The 18,862-nt window shown below is 44.8% G+C and overlaps 1 protein-coding gene across 4 annotated transcripts in view; it reads left to right on the top strand.

Moving 5' to 3' along the window:
• The window catches only part of dock4b (dedicator of cytokinesis 4b), a 100,569-nt gene that overhangs the window by 13,832 nt on the left and 67,875 nt on the right, over window positions 1-18,862 (top strand). For all 4 annotated transcript variants that reach the window (XM_047336065.1, XM_035620091.2, XM_047336064.1 and 1 more), the window contains exons 2-3: window positions 14,085-14,168; window positions 17,115-17,155. In XM_047336065.1, the coding sequence (XP_047192021.1) occupies window positions 14,085-14,168; window positions 17,115-17,155 (125 nt within the window). The remainder of the gene's footprint in view (window positions 1-14,084; window positions 14,169-17,114; window positions 17,156-18,862) is intronic.

Raw genomic sequence — 18,862 nt, 5'->3', positions numbered from 1 at the left:
CGCACAGGAAAATAGCCCAGAGGACAGCTGAACCCCTTAGCCCTGCTGGAATGTTTGACCATGTACACACACACACTCACACACACGCGCAGACACAGGCCATACATTCAGATGCACGCTGAAGTGCAGAGCAGAACAACGCGGGTCATTCTCGAGTTTGCCCCCAGCGTGTTTTCTTTTAGCTTTTATTCATGAGGGCCTGCATTTCCTGACACCAAGCGCCATGCGAGCCGACTAACGCAAGTAGAAGGAAGGAAATCCTTTTCCTCCAGAAAACCATTAGACATTGTCACACAAATGACTTCCCTGATGCACACACGCACACACACACACACTTTAAAGAAGAATGTCCAGTTGTTTGACAGTTTCTTCTGTAGTTTCCAGTAAATCTGTTTTTTTTGGAGCACCCACAGTACCTCGACACGTTTCCTCACTGATGTGCCCCGATGTGTGCCCATATTCCTGTGTGTGTGTGTGTGTGTGTGTGTGTGTGTGTGTGTGTGTGTGTGTGTGTGTGTGTGTGTGTGTGTGTGTGTGTGTGTGTGTGTGTGTGTGTGTGTGTGTGTGTGTGTGTGTGTGTGTGTGTGTGTGTGTGTGTGTGTGTGTGTGTGTGTGTTTGCGTTATTGTGTGCGAGACATCCATTATTGATCTAAGTTATAGCAGATGTCAGCAGGATTGGCATGCCAATGAGCCACGTTATCCAACCCCCATTTTTCAGTTTTCAGTGTGAGGCTCTTTTTTTTTGTCGGAAAGAATGAAAATAAGTGCCAGTATAGACATGGACACAGACGCGCACACACACACACACACACACACACACACACACACACACACACACACACACACACACACACACACACACACACACACACACACACACACACACACACACACACACACACACACTCATTCTCGATATCTTGTGGCTGGTGGAAAGCAGAATGCGTATCACATGAAAATATTTTGTTTTTATTCCGAGGTTAGATGACAGATACTTGTCATATTTCTTTGGTCGGTCGGCCCCTCACCACTGTCGTTATCTTGTCATTGTTAGTTCAGCTCAGTTGTGGCCTCCCCCCACATTGAACGGCCACCCTTCCCTGCTCTCTCTCCTCTGCTGAGCTCAGACGCACTCAGTGGCAGGGCTTAGAAGAGTTTCGCTGTTGCGTAGAATTGCCTGATACCCAGTGGCACACGGTGTATTTGGAAAATGCCCCTGTTGAATGCCTCTTTGTTTTCAAAGGCCTCCGGGAAGCTGAGCTGTGTGGAGGTAACAGCTCTGCAGGTTGCACTGGAAACCACACGACAGAATCTAAAAGTAACAGTTGTCAAGTCTGGGCAACTAATTATTAATCGGATTTAGAAACATAGGAGTTACTGAAGGACTTTAGTGTACTGTGAGAAAGAATAATGAGTTCCTTATTTATATATACAGGAACCAGAACAATGCTCAGACATCACCAGAGTTGGTGTTTTGTGCTGTTTTGCTGCGTGGATCCAAGTTCATATACAGTATACAGTGTGGTCCATGTTGTGATTGCTCTGTATCCCAACATGGTGATTGCTGCTGTATAAGTATTGGTCACTTAACACTCCTCTACAGCCATTTAACAAGGATTTTAAGGTTCACTTCGGAGCTTTGATGTTGCAATGTGCATTAAATATCTCTATGTCTTTTGATTATGTCAAGAAGGAGAGCGTTTACATAAATTTGACAGCAAATAAGAACGGAGAGTTTGTCTCAATAGTTTTCTGCCGAGTGGAAACCGAGATAATTTTTTGTAACATGCAGTGTTACAAAACAACATGGATAAATTAAGTGTATATGATTATAAAGGCTTTAAGATATCAAGAAGCTGTTTTTAAAACCATCTCAACACCTAAAAATATAGCTGTTACATCCTGGAACGAGCCTCGGCGCCGTTCAGGTCCATTGAACGCACCATGGATTCATGCTTGTTGACATTATCATTCCTGGCTCAGTTGATCTTCCTCGTCTTTACCCTCGCGTCTCTCCAGCAGCGTATTGATTGGAAAACACAGAGTGCAGTGCTCAGTTTGGACTTCGTCACTTGTTTTAATTGGCTTTTACAGATCATTTTCATTTTTGTTTTCTTTTTGTAAGTCGCTGGTTCATTCTTTACGTTTTTTTAGTTCATCTGCTCTTTCCCCCGTGTTCACGGGGGGGCGGATAGATCTTCAAGCTGCAGATCCCTTCCTATTGTGAGGTGGTGACTGGCAGGCTGGCTGGCAGGTTTAGCTGTTAATAAGGTATGCTCCAGTGGCTTGTATTTGTGTTGCACCTGCCATCTGTGTGTCCTTGAGTGGACCCACTGTGTGTACATCCCGACCTGCAACCCAGCGGCCCCCTTCAACTCAGCGCAGACAACCCACACTCTTGGTCTTTTCATTCACTTCCCCGCTGACTCGGAATCACTCGCTCGCCCTCCTCTTCCCGTCCCTTATACAGTCTCTCTGCCGCCACTTGTCACTGAGCTCTTTGTTTTATCTCCTCGGGAGGAGAACTGAATGAAGGCCACTAGGCCAGGATGTGCAGTGAACATACGGAATAATGACTACACAGCATTTGGGATACTGGTCTGGTGGGACATTCTCTCTCTCATCTGTTTTGTGATGATTGTTCTATTCTCCCCCATTTATCTCGTTTGCAACAAACTAGGGCTGAACGAGACTCTGTGTGGTTTGGCGGCAGATCCACCGACTTGGAAACGAGCAGTATCATGATTGATTTGTTTTCACATCTACAATTAGCCTCCGCCCGATCATCGGCGTCGGCATCTTTCCCTCTTTCCCCCCCTTTTCTTTGAGCTGTAGTTACTGCATCTTCTGGGAGGCTGAGCATTCAGTGGAAGCAGCATGGGGTCATTCGTCCACGACCTACTGATATCGCGCTTCAAAGGGGACATGTTTGCTCCGGCTCATCACTAATGGAAGACTTACAATCGGCGTGGTGATGAGATGAAAATGGCTCCGTAGGGTTGAAGTCAATATCAACCCCATGGCTCAATGCTGACATTTATAGTTCTGTTCGGTTCTGTCTTTTTTTCCTTGAACGTTTCACTGTCTTTTCCCATCTTCTAGAGTTACATTTGATCTCCGTCTTCGTTTCCCGTCCTTTCTCCTTTTTCTTCTCGCACTTCCGCAATCCCTTCACCCTCATGTGTCCATCGACCCTTTTTATATCGACCCTATTCTTCCCTGCTCTCAGTCTTACCCTTCACCTCATCCTTCCCTTCTCTCTGCATGTGTTTGTGTGTGTGTGTGTATGTGTGTTTGTGTGCAGCCCCTGAGCGGAGGGTTGCTAATCAGATGAGACAGAAGCTTTCCTGCCCACGGGGACGATAATAACACCGACTTGTTTAGACACTGTTGGCATGCACACACACACAAAAAAGTGCACCTTAACATGCACAGACGCACATGTACACTCTGTGGGCATATTAAGTTGCCACATAATGTGTATGTTTATAGCAAAAGGGCCAAGCTGTGGTTTTTTCACAGAAGTGAAGCAGTGTGCCTTTTTTTCATTTGCTGGGCAGAGAATTTCTGCCCATGCATGATAGATTAACCCCTAAAGAGTGTTAATCTGCTCCCATAGAGACTGGACATGGGCGAAACATGGATAGATTTCATCCTGCTTTGAGGAATGTAGAACAATGCTTTTTCATTTTTAGCTCAGAGGAGGTGTTTGTGCGCGAGCTGCCGAGTTGTCTCGTGTTCGCCCCGCCGTCCGCGAGCTCCTGTGTCACCGCTCACAGCCTGCAATTGTGCGCGGTGGTGGCGATGTTGCGGCGGCTTGTTGCCTTAACAACAAATCAGTGTTCAAAACAGGCTGCATCTGCATGCAATGAAGAAAAACAGAAAGAAGAAGAAAGAAGCGACGTTGTTCCCAGGCTACTGTCGTGCAACAATCCAGCGGGTTTAACAAAGAGGAAATTCTCCATATGTCTGTTTGTGGTTCAGTGCAGATTCGGAGACGCCGGACTACCTCCCCCGGCTCACCACGCTAACAATATACACGTGGAAGTGTGTGTGTTGGTGTGTTTGCCTCCACAGACCTCCCTGTGCAGTTTCATGCATGTGTGCATGCTGAGATGCTATATGCGTGCAGAACAACATGCCTTTTTTAATCAGAGTAGGGTAGGGAAAATATTATTTTATAATGAGGTGATAAGCGCCAGCTGTCCAACATGATAGGATAGAGTCGAATGGTACGATTCCGGCACATTAATACATTGACGCACGCTGAGCGCACAAATGACAACAATCCTTCAAACGCTGAGCTGCTCGAGGGCCACGAGACGTCCTAAGGCTTCAAAAACACCCTCTTCAAGATTCAAGGTCTGATTTTATTCACTCAAGAAGGGAATCAAAAATTATATAAAAACCAACCGGGATTAAATGGAAGCACAAAAATACACTACACATTTAATACACATTAAAATAAAATTTTCAGAGAGCTATGGGAAAACAGAAATCATATCCTTCTTGTAAACATCCACTTACTAACCAATAGGCAGCATAACAACACCTCTATTTTATTCTATTCATTGCTTCCAGTCCATACAGATGTATAGAAATATGGAATCCATAATTCACGGTCATAACTTGGCTTTACAGTTCTTTCACAAGTGGGAATTTTTTTTCTTCTGATCTCCTCTTCCGATTTTATGTCAGTCTTGTCCGTGCAACAAGTTAGCTCTTTGTATCTTAAGCTGCGTTTAGGCATGAACTCTCTAAAATGTGCCGTTCACATATGAAGAGTGCAGTGGGAGATTGTCCGAGTCAGACGCGTTCATGACTAGGGCTGGGCGATAAAACGATAACGATATGTATTGCGATAGACACGTGATCAATATCAATAGAAAATGCGTTCGATAGAACGTTTCGTTCATTTTTTTCCCTCGTTGGAAGAAACCGGAGCAAAGAGTCAAGCTACGCCGGCCGCTAGATACGCCGGCACTCGTCCTCTGGTACCTAGCAACGTATGGAGAGACACGCCTAATAGCCAATCATGTAACGGTATCACGTTTGGTTGCGCCATCTCGTTGGCCCGTGTTCTTAGGTCATAAAAATTATCAATAATTATCGATATCGACCGATATGAAACACTGATATTGTGATACAGTTTTCAGCAATTATCGCCCAGCCCTATTCATGACAGCACAATAATTCTGGAACATTTGGGCGAGGGTTGGCGCCTGGGTAGAGCGCCCCACTCGCACAATGTGACTCTTCTGGAGATGTTCCCGCTGTATCCTCACGAGGGCTCACTCTTCACATTTTTTGGACATTTTTCAAGGGGCCTGGCAGGGGAAAGTTCCGGAACACTTCCGGAAAACTTCAGGGAAGTGTGCGGACTTGCATGTCTGAAGCCTTGACAGTTTTTTTGCACACCTTGTCCCTGAAGCCGTCGACACAGTAAAGTCTTGGCTGTTAAGTGACTGATTTTTAAAGATGGAAAATAAATTATTCGGATTTCTGTGTGTACACAATGTGCGCAGAGAGTTGCGACAACGGCACATTGAAACTCATACACTCAAAGCTGTAATCGGTGACTTTTAGTACAGATGAATATTACAGCTAGGTTGATACTGACAGAGAATCTAGTGAAACGTGTGCAAAGTTGTGTAGCGTAAAGTTTGTGATCACTGTCAGTCGGATCGTCAGGTGCACAGGAAGCCTGTCCGACCACAACGAGGATGCTGTTAGTGTAGTTTCACCACGCAAGAAAAAACAATTGCAGTTATCACCTTTAAATCGTGCATGGCTATTAAGTCACTTTATATCAGATATTTATCTGTGTCATGTGGCCGTCTCTTCTGCTTTCTCCTCTCCGTGACTGTACGTGCGTGTGTGTGTGTGTTTAGCTCCTCGCTCCCGTCCGCACCTCTCTCCACTGGCCTTGCCGTCGGCAGTGACAGTGGCGAGCGTCTCCGTTCCTCTCCAGCTGACATACAGCACAGGGGCAAACAAAGTGAAGCGAGATAAGCGAGAGAGCTGACATCTTTTTATCTTTGATTCTCTCTCTCTCTCTCTCTCTCTCTCTCTCTCTTTCACGCTGTCTCCTTTCTTTTCTGCCGTCTCTCTCTCTCTCCCTCTTTCACGCTGTCTCTTTTCTTTTCTACCGTCTCTCTCTCTCTTTCACGCTGTCTCCTTTCTTTTCTGCCGTCTCTCTCTCTCTCTCTCTTTCACGCTGTCTCCTTTCTTTTCTGCCGTCTCTCTCTCTCTCTCTCTTTCACGCTGTCTCCTTTCTTTTCTGCCGTCTCTCTCTCTCTCTCTCTTTCACGCTGTCTCCTTTCTTTTCTGCCGTCTCTCTCTCTCTCTCTCTCTCTCTCTCCGCTGCTTTCTTTTTTCATTTGTCTCTTTGTTCTGCTGCCTTCATCTGTCCTTCACCTTCTCTGTCTCTGTGTCTGTTTTTACATCCTCTGCCTCCAGAGTCAGCACAAATCACACGAGTCTGTGCGTGCAGAACAAGCTCGAGGCTGCTTTAAGGTTGACGCTGCGCTCTATCCGATTTTAAGTATTTTGACAGACGCATAAACACAAATCAAAATCTAGGGCAAGCCCGTATTCCTGCTCTGCTTTATAGAATGCACTTGATTTCACCTTGGGGCAGAATTTATCCTCACCTCCCTTTTTGTTTCATAAATCCCACACCTTCTTTTTGGCCAACGGGCACTGAAGGACAAACCTCTTCGTAGGTGTTTGGTTCCTCACTTTTTCATCATTGTTCCCTCATCTTCAATGTGGACCTGACTGCAGTTTGGATTGGTTTTTACTTTTCTTGAGGATCTTTTGTGTGGATGTCATGGTCAAGCTCACATATCTCTGTGGACTGAGACTGTGTGTGTGTGTGTGTGTGTGTGTGTGTGTGTGTGTGTGTGTGTGTGTGTGTGTGTGTGTGTGTGTGTGTGTGTGTGTGTGTGTGCGTGTGCGTGCGTGTGTGTGTGTGCGTGCGCGCAATCATGTCACACACTCTCAAGTATATGCAGGTGTTCAGGTCACACATTCACATGTACTCATGTGATTTTCCTGTATGTGTGTGTGTGTGTGTGTTTACACCTATGTGTGCCACTGCCAATTCGGCTAGAGTGCATAATTTTTCCTAATTTGATTAAAGCGAGCCTGAAGTGTAGATAGAGGTGAGTCACACCTCCCCTGCCTGAAAGAGAGCGTTTGACAGATGTGGAGACAGAATAGAAAGGAAGTGGACAGGCTAGAGTTGAGTCAGCACGAAAGAGAGACGGATCGATGCAGCAGGTTTCAATCGATGCAGCAGGTTTCAGTTGACACTCCCACTTTTAACCGCTATACCTGAAAGAAGAAACGCGGTTTGTTTTTCTCTCCTGTCCTCCATCTGTTCGTGGGAGCTGCATCCTACTCTCCACTTATCTACCTCTGTCCCTCTCACTCGCCCTTCCATCACTCTCCGCAGTATCTCTTTCTCTGCCTAAATATTGTTGTTGTGGCTTTATCTCCAGCCTCACCCACACCTTTCCTCTCCCTCCACTCACTCACTCTGTGTGTTTTGGCCCTTCTTCCCTCGCTCTCCGAGTTTCTCCCTGCAGGGTGGGAGGAATGGGTAGGCACCGGTGTCGGCACGAGGTTCAGCTGCTTGCGGAAAAATCAACACGCTGGCTCCAGCGCCCGGCTTTCGCATCGTCTGTGTTGAGAGTACCAGAAAGAGAGAGAGAGAGAGAATTGATGCTTTTGTCAGTCTGGGGTCACTGCTTATCAGAAAACCTCAAGTGAACCAGAGAATAGTAACGATTCTGAAACTGCGATACCAACGTCCACAATCTCGTATCTGCAACACCCCAACCCACCGTCCCCGTTGCAGGTACAACCTGTTGGGGTCTAATAAGAATAGGAATAAGTCTAGAATGTCTATTTACGGAATTAAAAAGTCAGATTAATGTCTGGGAATGAGGTTAGGTTTTATCGCACTGACCTATATTTCTGTTTAATCTGAGTCATTTATGATTTCTCCTTCTCGGGCCAGTGGGGCAGACCGACTGCTCCATGTGTTGTTCTCGGTTATCCTGTATTTTAAGACGAGCTTTGACGATGGACGGAGTCACCCGAGCCGGAAAGGGACGCCAACGCCGTCCCCATTGACTGCAAAAAACACGTTTCTATTGAAGTCTACGAGACTCTTCTTCTCACTCTGTCCGCAAACATTTTCCCGGGGAGTTTATGGTCTCAACATCTAGTTTCAAGTCTTCTTCAATACAGCATGATGTTCATTTTTGAAAATTGTGGTGATAAAGCACTGTTGCGTGGATACCGTGTGATTGGTAGCTAGTACCCTCCAATAGGTTCTGGTCCCAGGTGTAGGTGGACGTGTACTGGACGAGCTCTCAGTCACGACCCACCTGCCGCTCCTCCAAATATGGTTACCTCTGGTTTCAAATACCAAGATGGCGCTGGCCGAAATGCTAAACTCAAGGCTTCAAAGCAGCAGTTCGCAAACCAAAGACGTCACGGCGATACTCATGCAAGCAGAGGTGCGGAGTTGAAAGCAGCAGGAGTTCCTCGCAGTTCATGGACACTCTTTTTGATGAGTGTCCGTGTCTCTTCCTGCACAGTTTGTATTTACCTCTTAGTTCTTTCACTACTCGGATAGTGTAGGTGTGAGTTTTTCACATTCTGTATCTGTCACTGAGACTCTTTTTGTCACGCAGCTCTTAAAAAAAAAAAAAGAAGGTAATAACATTCCTCTCGCAACTCTGCTGTGAAAGGTTCTGCTCCAGCCGCACGACTTGAGCGAAGGGTTATTGTTGCTCGTGAGCGGTTTTGTGACGGCGCCTCTGTTGCTATCTCGACACACACAGAGGCAGCGAGAGGAACCTGGCGGCCGGCAACGGAGGAGGCGAAATGAAAGCCGTTCCTCCTGGGTGATTCCGCCAGCCTGGCTTCTTCTTTTGTCTGCACTGCCTATCAGACCTCTGTGTGTGTGTGTGTGTGTGCGTGCGTGCGTGCGTGCGTGCGTGCGTGCGTGCGTGCGTGCGTGCGTGCGTGCGTGCGTGCGTGCGTGCGTGCGTGTTTTCTGTGTGCAGAACTAGCCAAGTTGAGCCGTGTTCAAGGCCCCTCTCAACGCCGCCACTGTCAGATATCCGCTCCCGCTCTCTTCTCCCGCCGCCGACCCCTGTTGATCACCCTGCTTCCAGCTGCCGGATGGCACTACTTCCCTGGCATTCCGAGCTCACCCTTTTTTTTCACTCTCCTCTCCTGCTCTGTCACACTCATGTGAGTTTGTGCTTCAGAAATGCATAAACACGTCTCTGTGGTTTGGATTTTCGTACTGTACGAGGCCCCTGAGTAAGTCCTTGTGTGTTGTAAACCACTCTCACCCTCTCGGTGGCTCCGATCCACGCGGCGGTGGGACACATTTAGTTTTATGGCATGACGTGGAGGCATGTTGCCCCCCCCCCCCTTTTTTTTTAGTTCACCACATAAAAATAAAAATGCCTAGAGCCTTTGATTAGGAAAACAGTCTGCATGGATTTGGTTGAGACCAAAAACATAGCTAAGCTAGTTTTGGTCTTTGCAAGAATGTATTAGTCGCATTGCTGGAATACTGGGCAGTTTGGGTTTGGCAAATGCAGTTCGGGCTCTATCATTCTTCCGGACGGTTAAGTGCAGAATGTTCTGCATGAGGAAGTGAAGAGCCTCTGCGTGTTGCTTCCCCCCTGGATATCCCTTTTCTTGCTTTCTTCAGAATCCACCCCTTTTTTCTTCTTCGAACATCTGTAGAAAAGTGCGTTTTGCATGTGTGACTGTGTGACGCGTTTCATAATTCTCACACGTATATTCCCACACACACACACACACACACACACACAAATGAAATATTCATGATCCTTAAATTTGGCAGAGGCGCGAGGACCAGTGGAGCGCCACCACAGTTGCGTTATCGTCAAATTAGCATATTAATGACATAAATGCTGTATAATTAACACGTGGGAGTGGATTTTGTTTTTTAAACACGTGAATCATTGTCAGATCATTTGGAGAGAAGGACGGGTTAAGGCTAATGAGGTTAGAAAGCACACTGCGAGTGCTTTGAATGAAATTTGCCATTTGATTTTGAGCAAAAAGCTTGTTTAAAAACAAACTGGGCTTTGAGAAATCATTCAGCAACATAAAACTGATCATTGATTGCAGGCTGTGTACCTGCCTCACGCAGTCGTTTCCTCCTTTTTTGTTGAAGGAGCAGAGGAGGCTCGGTGTTCTTCGTACTCCGGGCTCGTGGCGCTGTTCATTCTTGTAAGTAGCTTAGACGGAAGCGACGGGGAAAACCAAATGTAACGCGGTTTGACGGGCCAAGACTCCCAAGTGGCAGCCTTAAAACACATGTAAGCCTAATCCGAGCCAGCGGGCTTTCCAGGGATCCCGACTCATTCAGCAGGATGCGCTTGCAAACTACCGAGACACAGATTTGGCACTGGATTGCTGCGAGGTGAGAGTTCATTAGAGAGATCGAAATGCGACCTCCGACCCTCCCCCCCCCATGTGGACACAGTCGCCGTCAGTAAATGAATAGATTGTTCGCTTCCGGTGCAGCCTGGTTAGATGTCTTGGTTAAGGCTGCAACATCACAAAAAGGAAATCTGCACCTCACTGTGTGAAACTCATTGGGGATCATTTCTGTGTACTGTATCACGTGGGCAGAGATAATTCTTTAGGATTATAACGTGACACTGAAGAAACTCATGTAGCAGAAGTCTCGCTCTGTTCCGGTCTTCATATGCCTTGTCCAGTAGAAAGCGTAAAGGCGTAACGTAGAAGCTGTAAAATTAGAAGAATTGGCAGTTTGTGTGTGATGAATAATATAACGCTGTCTGTTGGTCGTTGTTTTTGGCAAACTTCAGCCTCCTTCTCCTGGTGGCTTCCTCAAGTGGTGTGACGTGAGATGTGTGTGCTGCCCCGTGAAGACCCGGGTGACACACTGCATCAGTGTCAAACCACTGTCGCTCCACCAGAGAGAACCTTTTGAGTAATATTTTAGCTTCTTATAACTGCGCTCTTCTCCCCTGTTGATGCTCCCGTAAGTCTCTATTCCCTCGTGCTCCTGTTTCCTCTTGAAAAAATTGACAGTGAGAATTGATTCCCCCGTGTCTCTCTTCGCCAGTGTGTTTTCTGTGTGTACACTGCTCCTCCAGGCTGCCAACTCTATGCAAAGTGTAATTGAGGGATCGTCCTTGCCATGACCCAGTGGGCTGTGTCAAAATCTGACTGTGTGTGTGTGTGTGTGTGTGTGTGTGTGTGTGTGTGTGTGTGTGTGTGTGTGTGTGTGTGTGTGTGTGTGTGTGTGTGTGTGTGTGTGTGTGTGTGTGTGTGTGTGTGTGTGTGTGTGTGTGTGTGTGTGTGTGTGTGTGTAAAAGGATCTGAGTTTGCCTTTTGGCAGCTGTAACATTGGTCATCTGGGTCTAACACGTTCACTAGACAGGCGATGTGCGTTTGCGTTAATATCTGAGCATTGGGAAGTCTGTTTCTGTTCTGTTGCAAGGTGATATCAATGCACAATTGGATTTGCCGTGTTTGTGTGTGACTCTTTATAGGATTTTGCCTGCTGCTATCCCTCCTTTGTACCTTGTGTCAGCGGTGCCTTTCTCCCCATTTGTTCTCACCGCAATCATGGCAAATGGGACCAAACAGCAACAAATCCCTCTAGAGCGAACTCCCCTCGCGTCTCCTCAGTGCATCGCGCGGCGGTTAGCCGGTCCAGACATGTTGACAGATAGATCGCCAGAGCCAGACGGATGACGGGCAGTTAGAGGCAGGCGAACGGACAGCAGCTGGCTGGTGGATCGACAGGCAGGAAGCTTTAATTTCACAGCAGAGAAGAAAAAAAAAGAAGGTGACTTGAGTTGAAACTGAATAATTTAGTTCACTGCTGCTGGGAAAGTCACTTGGATAATTCATGCATTGGGCACACTGTGAGTATAAGTGTGTTTGCTGTGATTGCCTGTGAATGATTGGGCTTTGAATGAATTACAGGAAGTAGCCAAGTTTTGGGTTGCGTGTGTGTGTGTGTGTGTGTGTGTGTGTGTGTGTGTGTGTGTGTGTTTGCAAGCAAGCGGTTGCTCTTTGAATGAATGACAAAGTCAGATGTGCACTTGTGACAAATCCCTTGTAAAGATAGTTTTTCTGCAGCTTGAGGGATAACAAGGAGTTGGCGAAGCTTCCACATTAAACACTGAAGGACACAGACTAACACACACACACAAACACACACACACACAAAAAGACAGACGGCACAGAGGGTCTTGCTGCCGTCTTATTTCATCAGCAGACCTGATCTCAATGTCAAATGAGAGAGTGGGTGGATGGGTAATTCCTCTGAATCCTCTCATGGGTAGCGGCGGGATACTCCGGCGGTCAACCTCTGATTTGCAGCTGATATTTCTCTTCGAAGTACAACTTTGTCAGTTAGTAAAGCTCATCATTTTCTTCAGTTTTTGCCAATTTTTTAGAAGTAGTTGTCGTAAAGAAGTGATCACCCAAAGTTTAATTCCCAGTGCAGCCGATAGATTTTTTATTTTTATTTTGCTTGCTAACAGGAATATTCAGTAAATGCTTCTGCTAAAAAATGGGGAAGAAAATGGCATTAAATAGTATTTTTAGTGATTTTTAAAAAAACCTGTGTTTCGGATTTGCAAAATAAATGCGGTTATTTGAATTGCCTTTTGGTCAATGGACTAGTGTCGCATCCTTATGTGCTCACCAGTCCATGAATGAAACATTACCATAGTGTCCGCAGTCTTTTTTGCACACGCAGTCTCTGGGTGGGTGTTGTATCTCGCGGTCCTTAAAAATTGGGCATGATTAGATCAAATCCCTCTCCAGCGAGCGCTAATTCACTCAGCGTTGTTATATATATATATATATATATATATATATATATATATATATATATATATATATATGTATATATGCTTCCCATTGAAGCCGCCCCCTTCTGCGTGTGAATGCATGCCTGTGTGTCCATGTGCGATTGTATACATTGCTGTTTAAATAGGCTACTTTTGTGAGTTTTCAGTCTGTTTGCATGCTCTGTGTGTGTGTGTGTTTGTGTGTGTGCGTGTGTGTGTGTATGGTCTATGCAGGTCTAAGTGTGTGGGTTAATTAATCGAGTGTGCGTGTGTGTGTCAGGCTTTCAGTGAGTGAGTCAGCGGCACATTAACAGTTGTCAGCTGACACTCTGCTCATGACTATTAAAAGTCTCACAGCACCGTGCACCACTCAATGCTAATGGACCCGCAGCATCACTCTGTCGCTGCTCCTTTATTCATATTTAAGCCTAAAACATTGATTCAAAACCAGTTTAATCTTAAATATTGAACCAGTATTTTATATCATCCTAAAACAGGGTTAGGGTTAGGGTTTATCTCCAAGTTTTTTTCCCCCATTTCATAACAGATCTCTACACTTTCATTCTCTGAACTTTAATTTTCTGTAGAATGTAAGATTTATTTTTCTTCCCTTTTTCAATTACGTTTAAGGGGCATTCCAGCTATTAAAAATATTTTGGGACAGCTGATGAAAATGGGGTTCCCTCTATCTCTGCATCATCCAAAATTATGTTTGACCCATCTGTGTGTTAAGGATTAAATGGGTGGTGCTGCATCTCTGCAAAAACTCTATGTTTAGATTGTTGATACTGTTTATAATGATATTTTTAGTCTCTGCTGTTGGTGGATACATTCCTTGAAAGGTTTTGTCTTTTCGAATACAAATTCAACCTCATTTATTCTTTATTTACTCTGTGTGTATTTATGCAACTTTGATTTGTGTATTACTGAGGTGTGAGTTTGTGCAGAAAGACAGGGATATTTCATAAGCTTTTATTTTATTTCACCTACACAGAATATTGATCGCACCTCCTCTCTCTGAAGCTACTTTTTTTTTTCCATCCATTTTTCCAGCAGCGTTTTTTTATTTTGTAGCCTCGACTTATTCTGGCTCAGGACCGTTTTTTTGTATAACTCTGCATAACCGTAACTCAAACATTTAAAAAAATAATAAAAAACTCATGTGGGTGTTTTTCTTGCAGTGCTGGCCAGTTTCCGAGGGACCGTCCAGCATGGCCTCCCACTGGAAATTGGAGACACGGTGCAGATCCTGGAGAAATGTGAAGGTACACTGCACATGTTCACATGTACTATTTGTATGTCACCCTACATACATATGTTTGCTGCTTTCTGATGGGAACCAAAATGAAACGTGAGACGATACTACAACTAAGGAAGGAAATTGCTTTCCGACACACTTTTCATGTGAAAGCTTTTACACTAAACTAACTAACTTTCACGAATAATCGGTACGGGCTTGCTCACGCTGCGCACCAGAAGGTTTTTACGCTCATACACAAATGCACACATGTGCATTGATCCGCAGATGTATGCATGGAAGAAATAGTCTTGCGCCAACAAACACATGCAAGACACGCCTGACAATCCCTTGTTACATGATCCGGTAAGTTTCGGTTTCTCACCAACTTCAGGCACAGTACTTGACAGGAGTTCGAAATACGTCTTGTCGTTTCCAACATTAAACCATTGGAGGCGAATTTGCCTGAGGCAAGGACGGCAAGAAATTCTCTTTCTGTCAGACTAGATATTGGTCTGTTGGTCCGAGCACTTTTCACACCTGTTATTTTGTGTACTGAAGTCTTCACCACGTGTTCTCCCTGGACTTCCACCAAGATAACACATCACACACGTCACTGAGGCATGTCATGGCGGAGGGCGCACACAAAATGAGCAGCGTCGTGCCTGTGATGAACGCCTGTGGTAATTCACGTTATGCTACTGTTTCCTGCACCACGGGGTGAATGCATTTCCCGCCTTCCTGCCCACACTGAGTCTGTTTTTCTCCTCTACACGCTCCCTCTCTCTCTCGCTCTCTTTTGCGGTCTGTCTCTCCTTATGCATGTCAATATGTTTTTTTTTCAAGAAATAAAGACTTAGATCATAAATTAGATGATTTAACAATTTTAGAGAGGGCAACAGGGGAGATCATAATGCATTCAAGGGACCCAATTAGAGTTTTTCAATTACTATAATTGGAGATTAACTGTTCAGTCCTTGACCTTTGTTAACACACACACGTACAGACCTCTCTCTTCCGGTGCTTTTGACACACTCTGTTTCACTTCCTGTTGGGAGACAGAAGCACGCACTCTGACAGTGTCAGCCCACCAGTCAGTCAGTCGAGCAGCCAGTCATGCAGCAAGGGGGATGTGATATTGCGGTAAAAGAGGAAGTAGACAATAGCACAGCCAGCGGAATGCTTGGCCCAGAGGGGAGGAACAAAATCCGAATCCTGCCAGCAGCAGCAGCAGCAGCAGCAGCAGCAGAAGAAGTGAGGGGAGATGTGCTGCTGACAACACAGGAGTCAGACTAATGACTCTGCCTCATGTTGATACTGTTGACACGTCAAAACACAGGAGCTTTCAGAGTCAAGGTGACTCTACTGACATGTAGGAAAACCTGACCTTAACCCGTTAAGGGTTAGGTTTCACAAATCACGCTTCATCCACAATCTTTTATCCAGGAATGAGGAATAAGGTACATATAGAAAGTGACCATAAATGACTTCTGCTCACCCCCTCAATTCAATGGTAGGGGAAACACTGAACTTAGTAGATATGACGGAGATGTTGCAATAATGTATTTTTTTCATTACAATTGAATTGTCAACGTCGAGGTCAGTTTGCATTTATACCAGTACAAAGGTGGCAGATGACTCCGACCCTGTCATGACGTGTGTTTACTGTGCAGTCGGCCTGTTGTAGCTGCTAGTTTACTGGCTATTGTGACACGAATATTTACTGAAGATCTTTCAAAAATGTAATTATTATGTTTGTTGTGGGTTTTTTCAAAAAAAGTCACGACCCACCACAATAATCAGGCTGGTGCGTGCGTTCTGTGACATTTTTCTTCTTCTATGTCCCTGAGCGGCCAGGCAAGTTTATCTGTGGCACCCAATAACATCCATTCTAAACCAGATCTTATCACAGTACAGACAGTACAGACAATTTTAAGGTAAAAATAGTTCCCAGTCTAAGATGTGTAGTTTTATTTTTAATATATTATATTATTTCGTTAGAATCACTGCTCTAGAGTATACATAATAACTGCTTGAAGACATTGATCAGTTTTCACGGCCTACTGATCTATTGCAGATGTGCTCTCTCCTTGACAGACATAAACACGTTGCAAAAGAGCTGCCACAGAATTTGACCTCTGCTTAAAAAAATGACTCATCTAGGAAATACTGAGCATACGTTCCACAGTCCCGACCCAGACACATTACCGAATGCTATTCTAACTCTGCATGTCTGAGACAAATCAGGGTGGAAAAATGACGACCTGAAGTCACTGATGCTCTGGCGAATACCCCGACGGCGATGACGACTGCGTTTGCATTTGAGCCATGTAGCGAATGCTCTCATGTTCTGGGACTTCCAGCGACCAGAACAGTGGAAAATTAGCTCAATATCGTCAGCTTGGAAATGAGCATCAGCTCAAAAGTCCCCTGATGTAAATGTATTAGCTCGTATCTAACAGTGCGGGGATTTCCAAAAGCATCAAGCTCAGATTGGATTGTTTAAAGATGTGGGGCAGTGCGAGCGTATGCGAGCCCCAGCTGTGTCACCTGTTTCTCTGTGTCTGCTGTTTTTTTCCTCCCTAGCTTGTTAAAAAACAAGGAACAAACCAAACAATCAATATATAGATGTACATATATATGTATTATGTATATGTATATTAAATGAAATCTATGACAATTTTTATTGGTGGTAAAAAGTTTGGTCAGCAATGAGACACCAAGTCAGTGATCCGTTAATGTCTCCAGTCCCTTTTTCCCCACATGGCTTTGAATTGAAATAACAACAACTTGTGGTTGACTTGTGGTTGACTTGTAATGAAACTCTTTGTGAACATACATGCATCTCCTTTCCTCTCCTTCTGTTATTTAATATACAGTATTACATTTTTTTTCTCCACCTCTTGTAAAGATGTAAAGGTTCAATGTTCATCGTGACACTCACTGAAATTAACTTGGTGCTTTGTCTCTGCAGGCTGGTACCGAGGATTCATCTTGAAGAATCCTAATATCAAGGTGAGTGTTTTTGCACTGTGTTTGTGTACGTGTGTTTGCAGGTTTCTTATTATTACTCATTTGTACACAGTGAGTTCACTCATCCCTGCTTCCCTCTCTCATATCTGTGTTTCTTTATATTATTTCATTGAATGCTATTTCAACTGACAGACACAGGGATGTCACACTGAACGTCCCTCAGGCTCGCCATTGTTGGCCACAACTGGCAGTTTAACCAGCTGAGGTGAAAACTGTCAAGTGACACATTTCATCAGCTGTACTTTTTATTGTTATCAAAATGTTTGATTCTGTCAGACACCCTCGTCTGGTATTAGTGCTCATCATGTCGGTATCAACAGCTGCATTTGGTCACGGCTGCCGTCCCTTCCTTTGCTAAACCTCACGCAAACTTCCACACAGGAGTTTTGCATAATTCTGTCCGATAAGAGCTCTTTCTTTTAGGGCAGCGGTGGCGTGCGCAGGCTGTACCAGAGTCACTCACCTTTTCATAACACCTGTGCTTCTCCTGCTATGACAGTTCAAAAGGTCTATTTGTAGGTATTCGTCTTATTATCTGCCTCTGCGGAGGTTGGTGGCGTCGTGTATAAATCCCGGCACAGCGCCAACCCGAGCAGAGGCCTAATGAATCACAGTGAGTTAAAACAAGTGTGTGGGCCCAGAAGGCCTCGTCACAGCAGGTCACAGCAGGAACAGCACAGGTACAAAGAACAAACAACTCATTCAATCCAATTCTTTAATAGCTCTCAAACACTTATCATATGTTGGCCTCGATGAGCTTTAAAAAGATGATTTCCTCTATCGATGGACGCTCGATTCTGATGAAATCTCCTTGGAGAGGGGAACAGAAGATTCCTCTTTTTCGGGTTGTGCAAACAAATATGAAGAACGTGGATGAGTGAGGACACTGAATTACTTCCAGTAGCTGCTAAACACTGGAATCGAAAAACCACTTCTGCATTTACACAGATTTTGTGCACTGGTCACAATAGGGGATCTGGTCTTATTACTTAAAATGTATGCTCACAATGTGATTGTTGACAGTTTAATATGTTCAGTAAACTATTAGTGTGACAAATAGCTGCAGAGAAGAATGTCAAAAGTCAGTGACAGCCTGTAGAACTCAGAACTACATTTGACGCCCAAAGTTTTTTTTAATGGATTATAGTTTGAAAATAAAAAAAATCCGTCCTTTGCTAAAAACCAACCAATTTAACCAAATGTAATCCTTTTTGCTAATGATGCTGCATGTCCCATGCACAAAATGCATGTGTGTGTGCGTGTGTGTGCGTGTGCGTGTGTGCGTGTGCGTGTGCGTGTGTGTGTGTGTGTGTGTGTGTGTGTGTGTGTGTGTGTGTGTGTGTGTGTGTGTGTGTGTGTGTGTGTGTGTGTGTGTGTGTGTGTGTGTGTGTGTGTGTGTGTGTGTGTGTGTGTGTTGCATTTATCCAAAGATACTTGAACATAATTTCTGCTTTGATCTCCCTAAGTCAGTCAGGAGCAACAGGCAGTTTCTTAATGTAACACACACATACACACACACACACTTTCATCTTCTCCTATATCCCATTGCTCCTTGCTTTTATCTGTTTGTCTCCTTTTAAACCCACAAACATACAGAGCGCCGCACTGATGACGTGCATCATTATCACACATGGCAGACAAATAGTCAGACACTCACGCTGCAGGAAGTGAATATCATGGGATTTTTTT

The sequence above is a fragment of the Scophthalmus maximus genome, chromosome 12 (assembly GCF_022379125.1).
Source record: "Scophthalmus maximus strain ysfricsl-2021 chromosome 12, ASM2237912v1, whole genome shotgun sequence".
Taxonomy (NCBI): domain Eukaryota; kingdom Metazoa; phylum Chordata; class Actinopteri; order Pleuronectiformes; family Scophthalmidae; genus Scophthalmus; species Scophthalmus maximus.
The sequence above is the reverse complement of the archived record's forward strand: the minus strand, read 5'-3'. Positions and strand labels throughout refer to the sequence as shown.